The sequence below is a fragment of the Nicotiana tomentosiformis genome, chromosome 3 (assembly GCF_000390325.3).
Source record: "Nicotiana tomentosiformis chromosome 3, ASM39032v3, whole genome shotgun sequence".
Taxonomy (NCBI): Eukaryota; Viridiplantae; Streptophyta; class Magnoliopsida; order Solanales; family Solanaceae; genus Nicotiana; species Nicotiana tomentosiformis.
In genome coordinates, this window is record NC_090814.1 from 131,543,257 (window position 1) to 131,559,477 (window position 16,221).

The 16,221-nt window shown below is 40.0% G+C and overlaps 1 protein-coding gene across 2 annotated transcripts; it reads right to left on the minus strand.

Annotated features, from left to right (window-relative positions):
- Window positions 1–228: 228 nt before the first annotated feature.
- On the minus strand, window positions 229–3,020 carry LOC104110245 (probable WRKY transcription factor 40). Of its 2 annotated transcripts, XM_070197615.1 has the most exons (6): window positions 2,739–3,020; window positions 2,563–2,625; window positions 1,947–2,291; window positions 1,722–1,838; window positions 794–975; window positions 229–763 (listed from the first exon to the last, which is right to left on the minus strand). In XM_070197615.1, exons 1-6 carry the CDS (start codon window positions 2,811–2,813, stop codon window positions 514–516), a joined length of 1,032 nt encoding a protein of 343 aa, XP_070053716.1. In that variant the 5' UTR covers window positions 2,814–3,020; the 3' UTR covers window positions 229–513. The 2 variants fall into 2 exon arrangements, with proteins under 2 accessions (XP_070053716.1, XP_009617989.1); XM_009619694.4 differs by having other exon boundaries at window positions 229–975.
- Window positions 3,021–16,221: the final 13,201 nt, after the last annotated feature.

A 16,221-nucleotide genomic window follows, 5' to 3' on the forward strand; every position in this document is an offset into this window, starting at 1 on the left:
AACGAAAAGAAAAATACATACATAACAAACTAGTTAAATCTCATTCTATTACTTGCAAAAGAATATCTACACGATCCAATAATTTAAGAGCTAACCGCAGATAATGTGCACAGCATGTTTTCGTAACGTGAAAATAAATGAATAACATGTTAAGAGTCGATCAAAAAACCAGGCAGTTATAAAAAATTAAATTCATACCAAATATAGCAATTCAAATCGGATCAAGTATAGAATTTTAAACCTTATTTCGTATATTGCAGGAATAACCGAATTCAACAACGATAATCTAACCAATTTTGGCTGCCATGGAAAATTAGCCCAAATCAAGATCCCATTTCCACGTGCACCTTCCTAGTCCAACCTACTGTTTCCCAAAGAGACAATAACAGTATTTACATTTTACAACATCTTCTAGTGGGTTTTTCTCTGGAACCTTTCAATGAATCAACGTGATGAAAACATTGAAAAACTGTCGACCAATCATCAATAATAAGGTTTGGTTTATTTAATCATTTATTTATCTGTCTGATTATTTGGTAGGAATTTTCCCGAAATAGCGGCAGCTAAGGCTGCTTGAAAACTTGGATCTTTTGTCAAGGAAGAAGCCATTTGTTCAATCAAGAAGTGTTGGAATTCTGGTCTATTTTGATGATTATCACCTCCTCCTAATGATGATTTGCGCTTATTATGTCCACCTGCAGTACTAGTACTTGTACTGCTAGTCACTTTCTTTTCGTCAATTTGTAACGTGTTTTTGGGTTCTGTAAGATCAAGAATAATGTTTGGTCCTGAGCTGTTGAGAGTGTTGGAACATGGCACTGAAGCAGTAACCCCAAGAGTACTCTTCCCGTTTAAACGGTTACAAGGGGAAGTTGTAACGGCGTTTGCAGCATCCGTTTTAGAGGGATGTGAATGGTTGTGTTCTCCTTCATATGTTGCCACCAGAATAGACTGATCTTCTACGCTTCGTTGCACCTATTAAATTAACACCAGACAACTCATTGTTAGAAGAAGAATTGAAGATTTAGAGTTAGTTAATGAAATCAAAATGAGTGTAATTTTATCGTCTGTGTACATTTTAAATGCTTTTTCATATGTATAGGTTTCAAATTGAAATAATAAGTTAAGGTTCTAAATTTGCCACTGAGGTTGGGCCACCAAATTTTATACAATCTATAAAATATCTGGAAGTAGCTACTACAACTAAGAAATTTCAAGGAAAGTCGGGCTAGCTAATTAATAACTCCTACTTGCCGAGTTGTTTCCTAGTCGATAAAGACATGAGATATCTTTTCAACACTCTTAGTTTAACCGTACGTCAGGAAGAATCAATTTACAATCAAAGAAATAATAATTTTGTCATATGCATCCTAAAAAAGCTATATATTGATATTATTTTTGCTTTTCGATTTACATATTAGACCTTAATCAATTTTTTTTTCAGCACTGGTTTTGAGGTACATATTAGTTCCATGAAGCTAGATCACATAAAATGAGAATTTAATTGTTCAGAATGCGTAGATTTAGTTGCTGTCACGTGACCATACGGTTACGGGTTCAAGCCGTGAAAACAACCTATTGCAGAAATACAGGATAAGACTGCATACAATAAACCCTCGTGGTCCGGCACTCTCCGAACCCCGCACCTAAATGGAGCTTAGTGCATCGAGTTGACTTTTTAGAATGCTTAGATTTGTTTGGGGGTCTGAAGATTAAAGTACCTTCTTTTTGACGAGGCAGGTAGGAGCAAAAGAACACTTGAAATAAGCTCTTGGAGATGGGTTGTCTCTTGTTACTTTCTGACCATATTTCCTCCATTGATATCCATCCTTCACAATCTGCAAAAATATTAATGAATATTGCTTTGAGTACTCATTAGAAATCGAAAACATCAAATTAAATAGATGATGATCAAGAACGTAATATTCATAGTGTTGGGAACTTACAAGAGAAGTATCAGATGCTTCAGTTCTCACATAAACTCTAGTTGTCTTAGTTTTAATGTGCTCTTCTCTTGGTTTCTTTGTACAAGAGTTGTCTTCATCACTTGAGCTACTCTCTCCTTGAACTGATTTCAATATTTCATTGTTTTCAGCTTTTGATCTTTTCTTTGATCCAGCGCTATGATCATCAGCTGAAGTAGTAGTAGCAGTAGTAGTACTGTGCTTGTTCATATACTCCGTCACTTGGTTTCTCAATGCATTGTAATTTTGGCACATCACTGTTAACATCTCCGTCAGCTTCTTGTTTTCAGCACTTACTCTATTTAGTTCCTCTAACAAATCACTTGCCTGCCGAGACAACACAAAACAAAAGAAAATAAAGAAAATTTGTCATTTTTCAGAACAATCTAATATTCAAAGCTCATTGTTCCGACTAATCTGAATTCGTGAATAACCTCCCTAAAGGGGTATATCACTTCCCACAAAAAAGTTTTATCTTTCACAATTACTTACTTATCAATTAGTGAATCGAGATGAAGAAAGATTTGGTTTTTTTCTAACTAATCTTAAGCAAGAAAAGTTAACAAAGAGAAGGAAAGAAGAAAAAGATTTTACAAACCTCATCCTTGACTGGCGTGTGATCTATTCCAAGCCCAATAAAATTACTCTCAACTTCTTGTTTCTGAAATCAAATGAAATGACTTAATAGTCCAAATTAAACCAATGAATATATATTCATTAAATTAGGGAAATACATGCATGATAATATATTGCAAATTTATCTCATATGCTTACCGGTATTCCATCGGGAACTCGAAGAGGTCTAAAATTCAGATCCAAAGAAGTATCAACTAAACTTGTGAATTCCATTGCTTTTTTAAATTTTCTTCTAAGAAATATCAACTAAAATGATTTCCTCTTTAATCCAGAAACGCTTGCTTTCAAACAGATATCCACTGAATGAATTAGAAGGTTTAAATAGTGCACTTAGGAAGAAGTCTAGAAGACCAAGTTGTAGGAAGGTAAGAAGAAAATCAAGAGAAAAATATAAAAATGTATTCAACTTGAGAGTTGGAAGAATCCTTGGCCTTCTTCCCAGCTTATTTATAGTTGTAAAAATAATAATATATTACAGCAACATATTGGTTGGTATATTCAAGAAAAAAAAATTAAAGTAAGTGAGTTGCTTTTCTTGTCGGCCCATATGATATGTTGAATTTCTTCCTACTAGTCAAAGTCAAGCCTGCCCAACGGAAACTAGAAAGAAACATATCTAATAAGACAAAACAGAAGAAAAAGGAATTAAAAAAAGTGACTTAATTCATCATTATGTTCTTAGTTGGACATATGTATGGGCGGAGGATGGAGGATAGGATAATTGTCTTCATAAATAATAAATACTCCCTGAATAAATAAATAGGTAGAATTTTGATTCAATCTTCCTATCTAATGTTGTCACGTCAGCCGACTTACTTGTTTACTAATTAAAAACCATACTATTTTACTGCTTATAAAAAATGACACTTTATAGCTACTGTAAAATTAATAATTACCGAAAATATATATATATAATTTGTAATTTTTTTTGTATATATATATTTTTTATATTATATACAAATATTATATAAATTTTATATATTTTTTCGACTATCAAATATAAATAGTTTCTTATGCAGACTAAAAGTGATAATAACACTATTTAAGTGGGGGTATTGTGGGCTTTACATTCCTGTCACGTTTGCAATAACATTTTCCACGTTATCTAATACTCTCTCCGTTTCAATTTATGTGAACTCATTTGACTAGGCACGAAATTTAAGAAAAAAGAGAAGACTTTTGAACTTGTGGTATAAAATGAGGCACATATATTTTGTGTGGCTATAAATCATTGCATAAAGATAAATTATTTCCAAATATGGAAAGAGGTCATTCTTTTTTGCACAAACTAAAAAGGAAATAGGTTCACATAAATTGAAACGAAGGGAGTATTATTTAAAGTGTAAACCCACCCGTCCCACACACACCCACACCCCCAAGAATAGGATATACCAATTCATCAATTTATCTTTAAAATACGCGTTCTATATGTGTATCTCAGAACTTTTAGTCAAAATTATCCATTATGTTTGGGGTAAGTTTAACTTTGTCCTTTATCTATTGCCCTAAACACTTATTGTCCTTTAAGTTTGCTAAACTTGAGCAGGTTTAGTCCACTTAAGAGTTTTTAGCCAAAATTATCCCTTATTTTAGGGGTAAGTTTGACTTTGTCCTTATCTATTGCCCAGAGCACTTATTGTCCTTTAAGTATGCTAAACTTAAGCAGATTTAGTCCACTTAACAAAAGACCCAAATTGGTGGGTAAAAAACTTTCAATACTTAAATTTTGCAAAACCGATGTAGTGAACCTAAACCTGTTTAACGGGCCGGGTTGACCCGATTTCGGACCGGCCCGGTGGAAGGGGGCCGGGTAGGGCTGGGTTTGGGGTCCGTATATATTTTTTCATCGGTTAATCGGATTGGTCAAACCCGATCAATGAAAATTACTTTTGAATCGGTTAACCGGACCGGCCCGACCCAGTTCAACGACTATTTTTTAAATTTTTTTTAAAAATTATCACACTTGTTTCTACAATCTTAAAGGTGACAAAGGGGTGGAGGCCCGTAACCGTTCTTGTTCAATTTTTTATCGGATGGGCCCGAACTAGTTAAGCCTAATTTTAAAAACTTGGCAACCGGCCAGGATTGGTGACCGACCGGTCACTATGTTTCTCAACCGGGTCGGTCCGGTTAACCGGTTCAATAGTAATTTTTATTGATCGGGTTTGACCAGTCCGGTTAACCGATAAAAAAATATATACGGACCAACCCCCTAACCCCCAAAATCCAGCCCTACCCGGCCCCCTTCCACGGAGTCGGTCTAAAACCGGATCAACTCGGCCCGTTAAACAAGTTTAGGTTCACTATATCTGTTCTGTAAAATTTAAGTACTGAAAGTTCTTTTACCTACCAATTTGGGTCTTTTGTTAAGTGGACTAAACCTGCTCAAGTTTAGCAAACTTAAAGGACAATAAGTGCTCGGGGCAATAGATAAAGGACAAAGTTAGACTTACTCCTAAACATAAGGGACAATTTTGGCTAAAAATTCTTAAGTGGACTAAACCTGCTGAAGTTTAGCAAACTTAAAGGACAATAAGTGCTCAGGGCAATAGATAAAGGACAAAGTTAAACTTACGTCAAACATAATGGACAATTTTGGCTAAAGGTTCTGTGTATCTCACGACAGAAGAGGAGGAAATTATTTTAATCTTTTTAAGATGAACAAACAGATAATATTGAAGAAAAAACAAAGATGAATTATTTGATAAGTTCTAAATGCAGTTTATAAAAGAAAACATTACTACTTAATTATTAAAAAAAATTCTAAAGGGAAGAGAACTAAAATTTTCTCGATCTGAAGTTTGAAAGTTAGACGAATTATTTGTTTCTGGTTTGACTATCAGTTGATCCTATTATTGATCTTCAAATTGTTATGTAGATCAAGAAAACCTAGACTTATAGGGGATAGCGGAGAAAATGGAAATTTTCATACGGGGACATTTAATTTTTGTTTACTCTCGAAAACTGATAACAATTAAAATTATAAATAGTTTTAAGGATACGCGGTCAAATTCAATACAAATGATATATTGCATTAGATTGAACAGATAAATGACGTAATAAATTGTCAAACCAATCAAAAGGAGTGATCCCGGACTTAGTAACAACTTAATGAAATGCCTGTCTTCGATCCCAGGCTCACGTTACTGATGAATTGATGAACAAAAGAAAGAACTTTGAATAAAATAGAAAATAAGAATATATTATCTTGATTTGCGTGTTATGTGTGCCTAATGAATAATTAGAGCTCTATTTATATAGTAGGGGAGTTTTACCCGAAGTACAATTTCACAAAAGGTAAAAAATCTTCCGTTTAACTAATCACCAATTTTCTGCCGATACGTGCCGAGATTCACGCTGTGACATCCGGCTGGTCAAGGATATCACAACTTTTATTGGTCATGCTCGATTATCTGGTAATACTCTCCGAGATTTTTGGGATTCGAACCGATCCTTGGGGTCGTGGCCCCGATACTTCCGAGGGCAGACGTTTTTCTTGGACCCTCGCTCGAGGGGCACCTTGCTTCGATTTCGGTCCCTTACAGTCATATATCTTCCTCCGCTTACTTCACCGAAAACCGAGGGGTCCCATAGGCTCGGTTTCACCTGTACACAGATAGTCCCCTCGTTTCTCGAAGAGTAAGTTTACGGAAACAACGAGAAACGATATGTGCACTTTGATTCATTCTTCAATACGCCGTAACAGAAACGACAAAGAATCCGAAAAGTCCCGTCGGTCGTGTCATTATGACATTAAACGCGTGTCAGCCACAGACAGGTCATCCCTGGATGTGAAACGACGTGAAATCTCTATAAATACTCCCCTACTTCTTTCATTTTTTTACCTTTTGATCAAGCTTCTACCTTTGAATCTTCAGGATATCACTTCCCTTCTTCATACTCTAATATTTTTACCTCCGTTTTTCGAGATTCCTCAGTAAATTGCAAGCTTTTACTAATTTTCTATCCAAACCAGCGCACTTAACTTTCTCAGTAAAGCTTTTGCCTTTCATCTCCAACCATTTTTTCATATTTTTCAAACTTTTATTAGATATCAATGGCTAAAACTTCCAAAAATGTTCCCCAAAATGTTTCTTCCTCGTCTTCATAGCCGACCGCGAAAGTCGAGGAGACCACTCCCGATGTGGTCGTCCTTGAGAAACTGCTCCGGGCGCGGCTACCGATGAACCGGCTACCGAGCCTCCCTTGAAAATGTTCGTCCCAAGGAGGTGCTCGATCACGGCTAATTTTAAGGTCGAAAAGCACTCGTCGGTGCAGGGCCGGTGTGAGGCGGTATCTAGGTACATACGCTCTTTCACCGAAGACGTCCTTCCTGCGGTTCGAAAGTACTGTGGTGTCACGACCCGAAATTTTTCACCGACGGGACCATGATGGCGCCTAACATTTCACTTACTAGGCAAACCAACGTTAGAGAATCATTTACTAATTTTTTATTTCCATTCAGTAATTAACATTAACTAACTATAATGAAATATAACAAGTGCGGAATATCATAAATCTGTATTAACTACTACCACCCGGATCTGGAGTCACAATTCACGAGCATTCTAGAATTTACTAAAAGTGATAGTCAGAAGAAAATACAACTGTCTGAATTAAAGAAAACAGTAAGACATAAAGGATAGACGGGGACTTCAAGGTCTGTGAACGCCGACATATCTACCTTGAGTATTCAGACAGCGGACCAGTAGTAAATCTTGATCAACATGAGCCGGTATCAAAATATGCACAGAAAGTGCAGAGTGCAACATCAGTACAACCGACCCCATGTACCGGTAAGTATCTAACCTAACCTAGGCGAAGTAGTGACGAGATAAGGACAAGACACCCACATATAACCTGAACATTATAATCATACTAGAGGAAACAATAATAAGTAAAGCAATAAATGCAGAAATAATGGGAGGGGAACATACAGTGGGGGGAATACAACATAAAGAGTGAGTACAATGAAAAGACATAATTAAACCGGAAATCCTTAAACGAATTGAGCAATTAAAACAGCAAGGAAAACTGCACGGCATCACCCTTCGTGCTTTTACTCTTTTCCTCACAATATAAATAAAGTATGTACGGCATCCCCCTTCGTGTTTTACACTCTTCCTCGCAATATAATTAAATTATGCACGACATCACCCTTCGAGCTTTACACTCTTCCTCGCAATATAATTAAATTATGCACGACATCACCCTTCGTGCTTTACACTCTTCCTCACAATTCACAGAATCAGTAACAACAGATAGAGAAAAGTATCACAAGAAAATCAATATTTCATAAATTATTACTTTCACAATTTAACATCTCAACCTCGAATCAATATTCACAATTTTATCGCCCTTGGTAGAATCGGATACAAGTCTTCCAACATTTCAACAACAACAATAAGCATGGATAAAAAGATTTAAGATTATAAATTTGCAATAAATGAATTTTTACTCGCATGCTATGACTCGACAACAACGCATAGATGCTTATCCCCTCAACTATACGTCGTATTCAACAACAAAACACATAGAAAATACTCACACAATATCCATTCCCTCAAGCCAAAGTTAGACACCACACTTACCTCGCTCCGAAGGCCACTTAATGCTCAAACACAACTTTTCCTTTGGAATTCACCTCTAAACCACTCGTATCTATTCAAAAATGATTCATTAAAATAAAATATTGCTAAGGAAATTGATTATATTTCATAAATTAAATTTCAAAAATTTCCCTCCAAAAAGTCAAAAAAATCGACCACGGGCCTGCTTAGTCAAAACCCGAGGTTGGGACCAAAATCCTCTTATCCATTCACTCCCGAGCCCGAATATGTAATTAGTTTTAGAATCAGACCCCGAATTGAGGTCTAAATCCCCAAATTCCCGAAATTTCTAGTTTCTATCCTAAACCCTAATTCTACCATGAATCTCTAGATTTTTAGGTTGAATTCTAGTAAAATGAAGTAAAAGATTGAAAGAAACGAGTTAAGGAACACTTACCTATGATTTGGGGAAGAAAATATCTTTGAAAAATCGCCCTAGGCCTCCTATCCTTTTGAAAACGAGAAGAAAAATGGCTGGAGTCCGAATTAAATGCTCACTGCCCAGCGACCTTCGCATGTGCGGACGGGATGTGCGCTTCTGCGAAAAGGGACTGGGCCAACTAGGGCCACACCTGCGGACAGGGTTCCGCTTCTACGGTCCCGCTCCTTCAGAGAAAAGTACTCACCTGCGGAAAAACGAAGTCCAGGCCTAGGTCGCATATGCGGGGCTTCGCTCAGACCTGCGACCAAAGGCTCGCAGGTGTGGGCACACCAGATTTGGTGCACCACCAGCCTTGTTGAGGTTTGAACTCAACTCGCGCATTGCACAAATGGCATCCGAGCCCTCGGGGCTCCAAACCAAACATGCACGCAAGTCTAAAAATATCATACAGATATGCTCGCGCGATCAAATCGCCAAAATAACACCTAGAACTCTAAATTTAGCACCAAATCAAATAAAATTCTCAAGAACACTTTAAAATTTCTCTCTTTTCAACTGGACGTCTGAATCACGTCAAATCAACTCCGTTTCTCACCAAATTTCACAGATATGTCTTAAATATCATAATGAACCTGTACCGAGATCCGAAATCAAAATACGGACCCGATACTAACAATGCCAAATATCAATCAATTCTTAAAATAAATAATTTTTAAACTTTTAATTTTCATCAAAAATTCATAACTCAAGCTAGGGACCTCCAAATTCGATTTCGGGTATACGCCCAGGTTTCATAATTTGATACGGACCTATCGGGACCGTCAAATCACGGATCCGGGCCCGTTTATAAAAAATATTGACCGAAGTCAACTACCATTAATTTTTAAAGCAAAAATTCTTATTTTTATAAGTTTTCAACATAAAAGCTTTCCGAAAACTGTCCGGAATGTGCACGCAAATCGAGAAGGGTAAAAATTAGATTTTAAAGGATTAAGAGCGCAGATTCTAGTTCTAAAACATAAGATGACCTATTGGGTCATCACATTCTCCACCTCTAAAATAACCGTTCGTCCTCGAACGGACATAGAAAAGTACTTGGGCTGGTGAAAAGGTGGGGATATCTACTCCGCATATCGGACTCGGACTCCCAAGTAGCTGCCTCAATAGGATAACCTCTCTTCTGCACTCGAACTGAAGGGTAACTCTTTGATCTCAACTGGCGAACTTGCTGGGCTAGAATTGCCACCGACTCCTCCTCGTAAGTCAAATCTTTGTCCAACTGGACAGAGCTGAAATCTAACACGTGGGACGGATCACCGTGATACTTTCGAAGCATGGACACATGGAATACCGGATGAACAGCTGCTAAACTAGGTGGCAACGCAAGCCTGTAAGCCACCTCTCCCACTCTCTCCAGAATCTCAAAAGGTCCGATATACCTAGGGCTCAACTTGCCCTTATTTTCGAACCACATTACACCCTTCATGGGTGATACCCGAAGTAACACTCTCTCTACGACCATGAATGCATCATCACGAACTCTACGGTAGTCATAACTCTTCTGCCTGGACTGAGCTGTGCGAAGTCGATCCTGAATAATCTTGACCTTATCCAAGGCCTCCTGAACTAAATCTGTACCCAATAACCGAGCCTCTCCCAGCTCGAACCACCCAACTAGCGACCGACACCGCCTACCATATAATACCTCATAGGGAGCCATCAAAATGCTCGAATGGTAGCTGTTGTTGTAGGCGAACTTTGCAAGGGGAAAGAACTGATCCTACGATCCTCCAAAGTCTATAACACAAGCGTAGAGCATATCCTCTAAGATCTGAATAGTACGCTCGGATTGTCCATCCGTCTGAGGATGGAATGCTGTGCTCAACTCCACTCGCGTACCCAACTCACGATGTGCTGCCCTCCAAAAGTTCGAGGTAAACTGCGTACCTCGATCAGAAATGATAGACACGGGCACACCGTGAAGACGGACGATCTCCCGAATATAAATCTCTACTAACCGCTCCGAGGAATAGGTAACTGCCACAGGAATGAAGTGCGCTGACTTTGTCATCATGTCTATAATAACCCAAACTGCATCAAACTTCCTCTGAGTCTGTGGGAGTCCCACAACAAATTTCATAGTGATACGCTCCCACTTCCACTCAGGAATATCTAACCTCTAAAGTAAACCACTAGGTCTCTGATGCTCACACTTTACCTGCTGGCAATTTAGGCACCGAGCTACATAGGCAACTATGTACTTCTTTATTCGCCTCCACCAATAATGCTACCTCAAGTCCTGATACATCTTGGCGGCACCCGGATGAATAGAATACCGGGAACTATGGGACTCCTCAAGGATCAACTCACGAAATCCATCCACATTAAGCACACAAATACGACCATGCATTCTCAAAACTCCGTCATCTCCAACAGTAACCTGTTTGGCACCACCGTGCCACACTATGTCTCTAAGGACAAGTAAATGAGGATCATCATCCTGCCGATCTCTGATGCGCTCAAACAAAGAAGACCGAGCAACTGTACAATCTAGAATACGGTCGGGCTCAGAAACATCTAACCTCATGAACTGGTTGGCCAAGGCCTGAACATCCAATGCAAGCGGTCTCTCACCAACTGGAATATATGCAAGGCTACCCATACTGACTGGCTTTCTACTCAAAGCATCGGTCACCACATTGGCCTTCCCGGGATGATACAATATGGTGATATCATAGTCTTTCAGTAGCTCCATCCACCTCCTTTGCTTCAAATTGAGTTCCTTCTGCTTGAACAAATACTACAAGCTTTGATGATCAATGAATACCTCACATGGCACGCCGTAAAGATAGTGCCTCCAAATCTTCAGCGCGTGAACAATGGCTGCCCGTTCTAGATCATGAACAGGGTAATTCTTCTCGTGAACCTTCAGCTGCAGTGAAGCATATGCAATAACCTTGCCACCCTGCATCAATTCCACACCCAGACCAATACGGGATGCGTTACAATATATTGTATAAGATCCTGAACCTGTGGGTAATACCAATACCAGTGCCGTAGTCAAAGCAGTCTTGAGCTTATGAAAGTTCGCTTCACACTCGTCTGACCACTTGAACGGGGCACCCTTCTGGGTCAATCTAGTCAATGGAGCTGCTATGGATGAAAACCCTTCCACAAATCGACGGTAATAGCCCGCCAAACCCAGAAAACTACGGATCTATGTAGCTGATATGGGTCTAGGCCAGTCCTGAACTGCCTCAATCTTCTTAGGATCTACCTGAATACCCTCTGCTGATACAACATAACCTAAGAAAGCAACTGAACTCAACCAAAACTCGCATATTGAGAACATAGCATATAACTGATTGTCTTTCAGATTCTAAAGAACGATCCGAAGGTGCTGCTCATGCTCCTCTCGACTGTGGGAGTAGATCAAGATATCATCAATAAACACAACCACAAAGGAATCCAGGTAGGGTTTGAACACTCAGTTCATCAAATCCATGAATGTTACTGGGCCATTTATCAGCCCAAATGACATCACTAGAAACTCATAATGCCCATACCGAGTCCGAAAAGCTGTCTTAGGAACAGCGGATGCCCTAACCCTCAACTGATGGTAGCCAGATCTCAAATCAATCTTTGAAAACACCTTGGCACCCTGAAGTTGATCAAATAAATCATCAATACTCGACAATGGATATTTGTTCTTGATGGTGGCTTTGTTCAACTGCCGATAATCTATACACATCCTCATTGATCCATCTTTCTTATTCACAAACAACACAAGTGCACCCTAGGGCGAGACACTGGGTCTAATGAAGCCCTTATTAAGAAAATCTTGCAACTGTTCCTTTAATTCTTTCAACTCTGGCAAGGCCATGCGATATGGCAAAATGGAATTAGGCTGAGTGCCCGGAGCCAAATCAATATAGAAATCAATATCCCTGTTGGGTGGCACCCCCGGCAGGTCTACAGGAAACACCTCTGGAAACTCACGAACAACCGGCACCAAATCTATGGAAGGAACCTCCGCACTAGAATCGCGGACATATGCCAAATAAGCTAGACACCCCTTCTCGACCATATGCCGAGCCTTCACATAAGAGATAACCGTGCTAGTAGAATGGCCAAGATTTCCTCTCCATTCTAATCGAGGCAACCCATTCAAGTCTAAGGTCACTGTCTTGGCGTGACAATCTAATATAGCATAATAAGGTGACAGTCAATCCATACCTAGTATGACATCAAAATCAACTATGTCGAGAAGTAGGAGATCTACACGAGTCTCAAGACTCCCAAGGGTGACCACACACGAATGATAAACACGATCTACAACAGTAGCACCTCCCACTGGTGTGGACACATACATAGGAGCACTCAAAGAATCACGGGGCACAACCAAATAAAAGCAAAATAGGATGACACATAAGAGTAAGTAGATCCCGGATCAAATAGAACTGAAGCATCTCTACTGCAAACTAAAACAGTACCTGTGATAACAGCGTCAGATGACTCAACCTCAGGCCTGGCTGGGAAAGCATAACATCAAGGCTGGGGCCCACCATCCTAAACTACGTCCCTGGGATTACTTCTAGCTGGCTGGTCTCCACCTCTAACGGCCTTACCTCCACCTCTAACAGTCTAGACTCTACCTCTGGCTGCCTGACCCCTGCCTCTGGATGGCTAAGCAAGTGGTGCAGCAACTGGATTCGGAACCACGGCACGAGAACTCTAATGCTGTGAGCTGTCCGTTGCCCGAGGGCAAAATCTAGCAATATGCCTCGGATCACCACAAGTATAACATAACTTCGGTTGTTGTGACTGCTGACCCTGAAACTGACCCCGTCGACCTGAATAACCACCCTGATAACTCTGGAGTGGAGGTGCACTAATAGGAATTGGTGGTGCACTATAGGGTAGCTGGTCGGAATAATGCATCTAAGGCCCATGACCACCTTAGGCACTGTGGGATGCCTAGAGCGCTGAATGAAACAGACTGGGAGGATGGCCTTTACCAAAAGTACTGAGTAAGAACCAGTTCGACTCCTCTGGAGACATTAGCAGCCGCCTGAAAAGAAATCTCACTCCCAGTCTCCTTAGCCATCTGCAATCTGATAGGCTGAGCAAGTCCATCAATAAACCTCCTTACCCCTCTCTCTCGATGGGAAGCAGAAGAATAGTATGACGGGCCAAATCCACAAAACGGGTCTCATTCTGAGTAACAGTCATACTGCCCTACTGGAGATGCTCAAACTGACGGCGATGCTCCTCTCTCAATGTGATAGGAAGAAACTTCTCTATGAAGAGCTGAGAGAACTGGTCCCAACTAAGAGAAGGAGACCCAGCTGGTCTGGTCAACGAGTAATCTCTCCACCATTTCTTGGCGGTCCCAATCATCTGAAATGCAGCAAAATCGACCCTATTGGTCTCCACTATACCCATGTTCCGTAAAACCTCATGACAGCTATCAAGATACTCCTGGGGATCCTATGAAGGAGCACCGCTGAAGTGAATAGGAAAGAGCTTGATAAACCTGTCCAATCTCCATAAAGCCTCAGAAGACATAGCTAGCCCATCTCCGACTTGTGCCGCAATAACCGGCTGAACTAATCCGACTAGCTGAGCGGCTGGAGCCTGATACTGGGGAGCTATCTGCTCCGGAGCGGGAGTGGTAGGAGTCTGGGCTCCTCCTCCAGCCTGAGAGACTGCTGGTGCCAAGGGAAATGCGCCAGTTTGGGCCACACTCTACATAAGGCCCACCAAACGGACTAAAGCGTCCTGAAGTACTGGGGTAGCAATGAACCCTTCCGGAACCTGAGCTGGTCCGGCAGGAACATTCTGGGATGGAACCTCCTCGTCAAGCTCTACTTGAGGCTCCACTACTGGGGAAGCTGCTCGGGCCCTAGACTGAGCCCTGCCCCTGCCTCGACCTCTGGCATAGCCTCGACCTTGACCTCTGCCCCGTGTAGGAGCTGTCACTGGAGGCTCTGGCTGCTGCTCAGCTGAGGACGCGGTACATGTTCTCTCCGTCTACGATAGAATAAGAGTACAAGAGTTCAATCAGTATTGTGAAAGCAAAATCTCACAACAGAGAAGGATAGAAGTGAAACTTGTTCCTAAACTTCATAGCCTCTGGAAGATAAGCACATACGTGTCTGTGATGATCCTCCAGACTCTACTAAGCCTGATCGTGAATCGTGAGATCTAAGCAACCTACTGCTCTGATACCAACTGTCACGACCCAAAATTTCCTACCGACGGGACCGTGATGGAGCCTAACATTTCACTTGCTAGGCAAGCCAACGTTAGAGAATCATTTACCAATTCTTTATTTTCATTAAGTAATTAACATTAATTAACTACAATGAAATATAACAAGTGTGGAATATCATAAATTTGTATTAACTACTACCACCCGGATCTGGAGTTACAATTCACGAGCATTCTAGAATTTTCAACAAGTAATAGTCAAAATTAAATACAACTATCTGAATGAAAGAAAACAGTAAGACATAAAGGATAGACGGGGACTTCAAGATCTTTGAACGCCGACAGATCTACCTTGAGTCTCCGGACAACGGACCAGTAGCAAATCTCGATCAACCTGAGCCGGTGTCAAAATCTGCACAGAAAGTGCAGAGTGCAGCATTAGTACAACCGACCCCATGTACTGGTAAGTGTCAAACCTAACCTCGGCGAAGTAGTGATGAGGCCAGGACAAGACACCCACATATAACCTGAACAGTATAATCATACTAGAGACAACAACAATAAGTAAAGCAATAAATGCAAAAATAATGGGAGGGGATCATACAGTGGGGGGAATACAACATAAAGAGTGAGTACAATGAAAAAACATAATTAAACCGAAAATCCTTAAACGAATTGAGCAATTAAAATAGCAAGGAAAACTGCATGGCATCACCCTTCGTGCTTTTACTCTCAACCTCACCAAATAACAAATAAGACTGCACGGCATCACCCTTCATGCTTTTTCTCTCTTCCTCACAATATAAATAAATTATGCACGACATCACCCGTCGTGCTTTACACTCTTCCTCGCAATATAATTAAATTATGCATGACATCACCCTTCGTGCTTTACACTCTTCCTCATAATTTACAGAATCAATAACAACGGATAGAGAGAAGTTTCACAAGAAAATTAATATTTCATAAATGATTACTTTCACAATTTAACATCTCAACCTCGAATCAATATTCACAATTTTATCGTCCTTGGTGGAACCGGATACAAGTCTTCCAACATTTTAACAACAACAATAAGCATGGACAACAAGATTTAAGACTATAAATTTGCAAGAAATGGATTTTTACTCGCATGCTATGACTCGACCACAACACATAGATGCTCGTCACCTCAACTATACGTCGTATTCAACAACAAAACACGTAGTAAATACTCACACAATACCTATTCCCTCAAGCCAAAGTTAGACACCACACTTACCTCGCTCTGAAGGCCACTTAATGCTTAATCACAGCTTTTCCTTTGGAATTCACCTCTAAACCACTCGTATCTATTCAAAAATGACTCATTAAAATCAAATATTTCTAAGGAAATCGATTATATTTCATAAATTAAATTTCCAAAATTTTCCTCCAA

Bases quoted from the DNA above. Each gene is read 5' to 3' on its own strand.
- LOC104110245 (XM_009619694.4), bottom strand. From the start codon at position 2,813: ATGGAATTCACAAGTTTAGTTGATACTTCTTTGGATCTGAATTTTAGA. The intron at 2,292-2,562 runs GTTTGTAAAATC...TTGTCTCGGCAG, and splicing joins ACACGCCAGTCAAGGATGAG to GCAAGTGATTTGTTAGAGGA. The intron at 1,839-1,946 runs GTAAGTTCCCAA...ATATTTTTGCAG, and splicing joins AAGCATCTGATACTTCTCTT to ATTGTGAAGGATGGATATCA.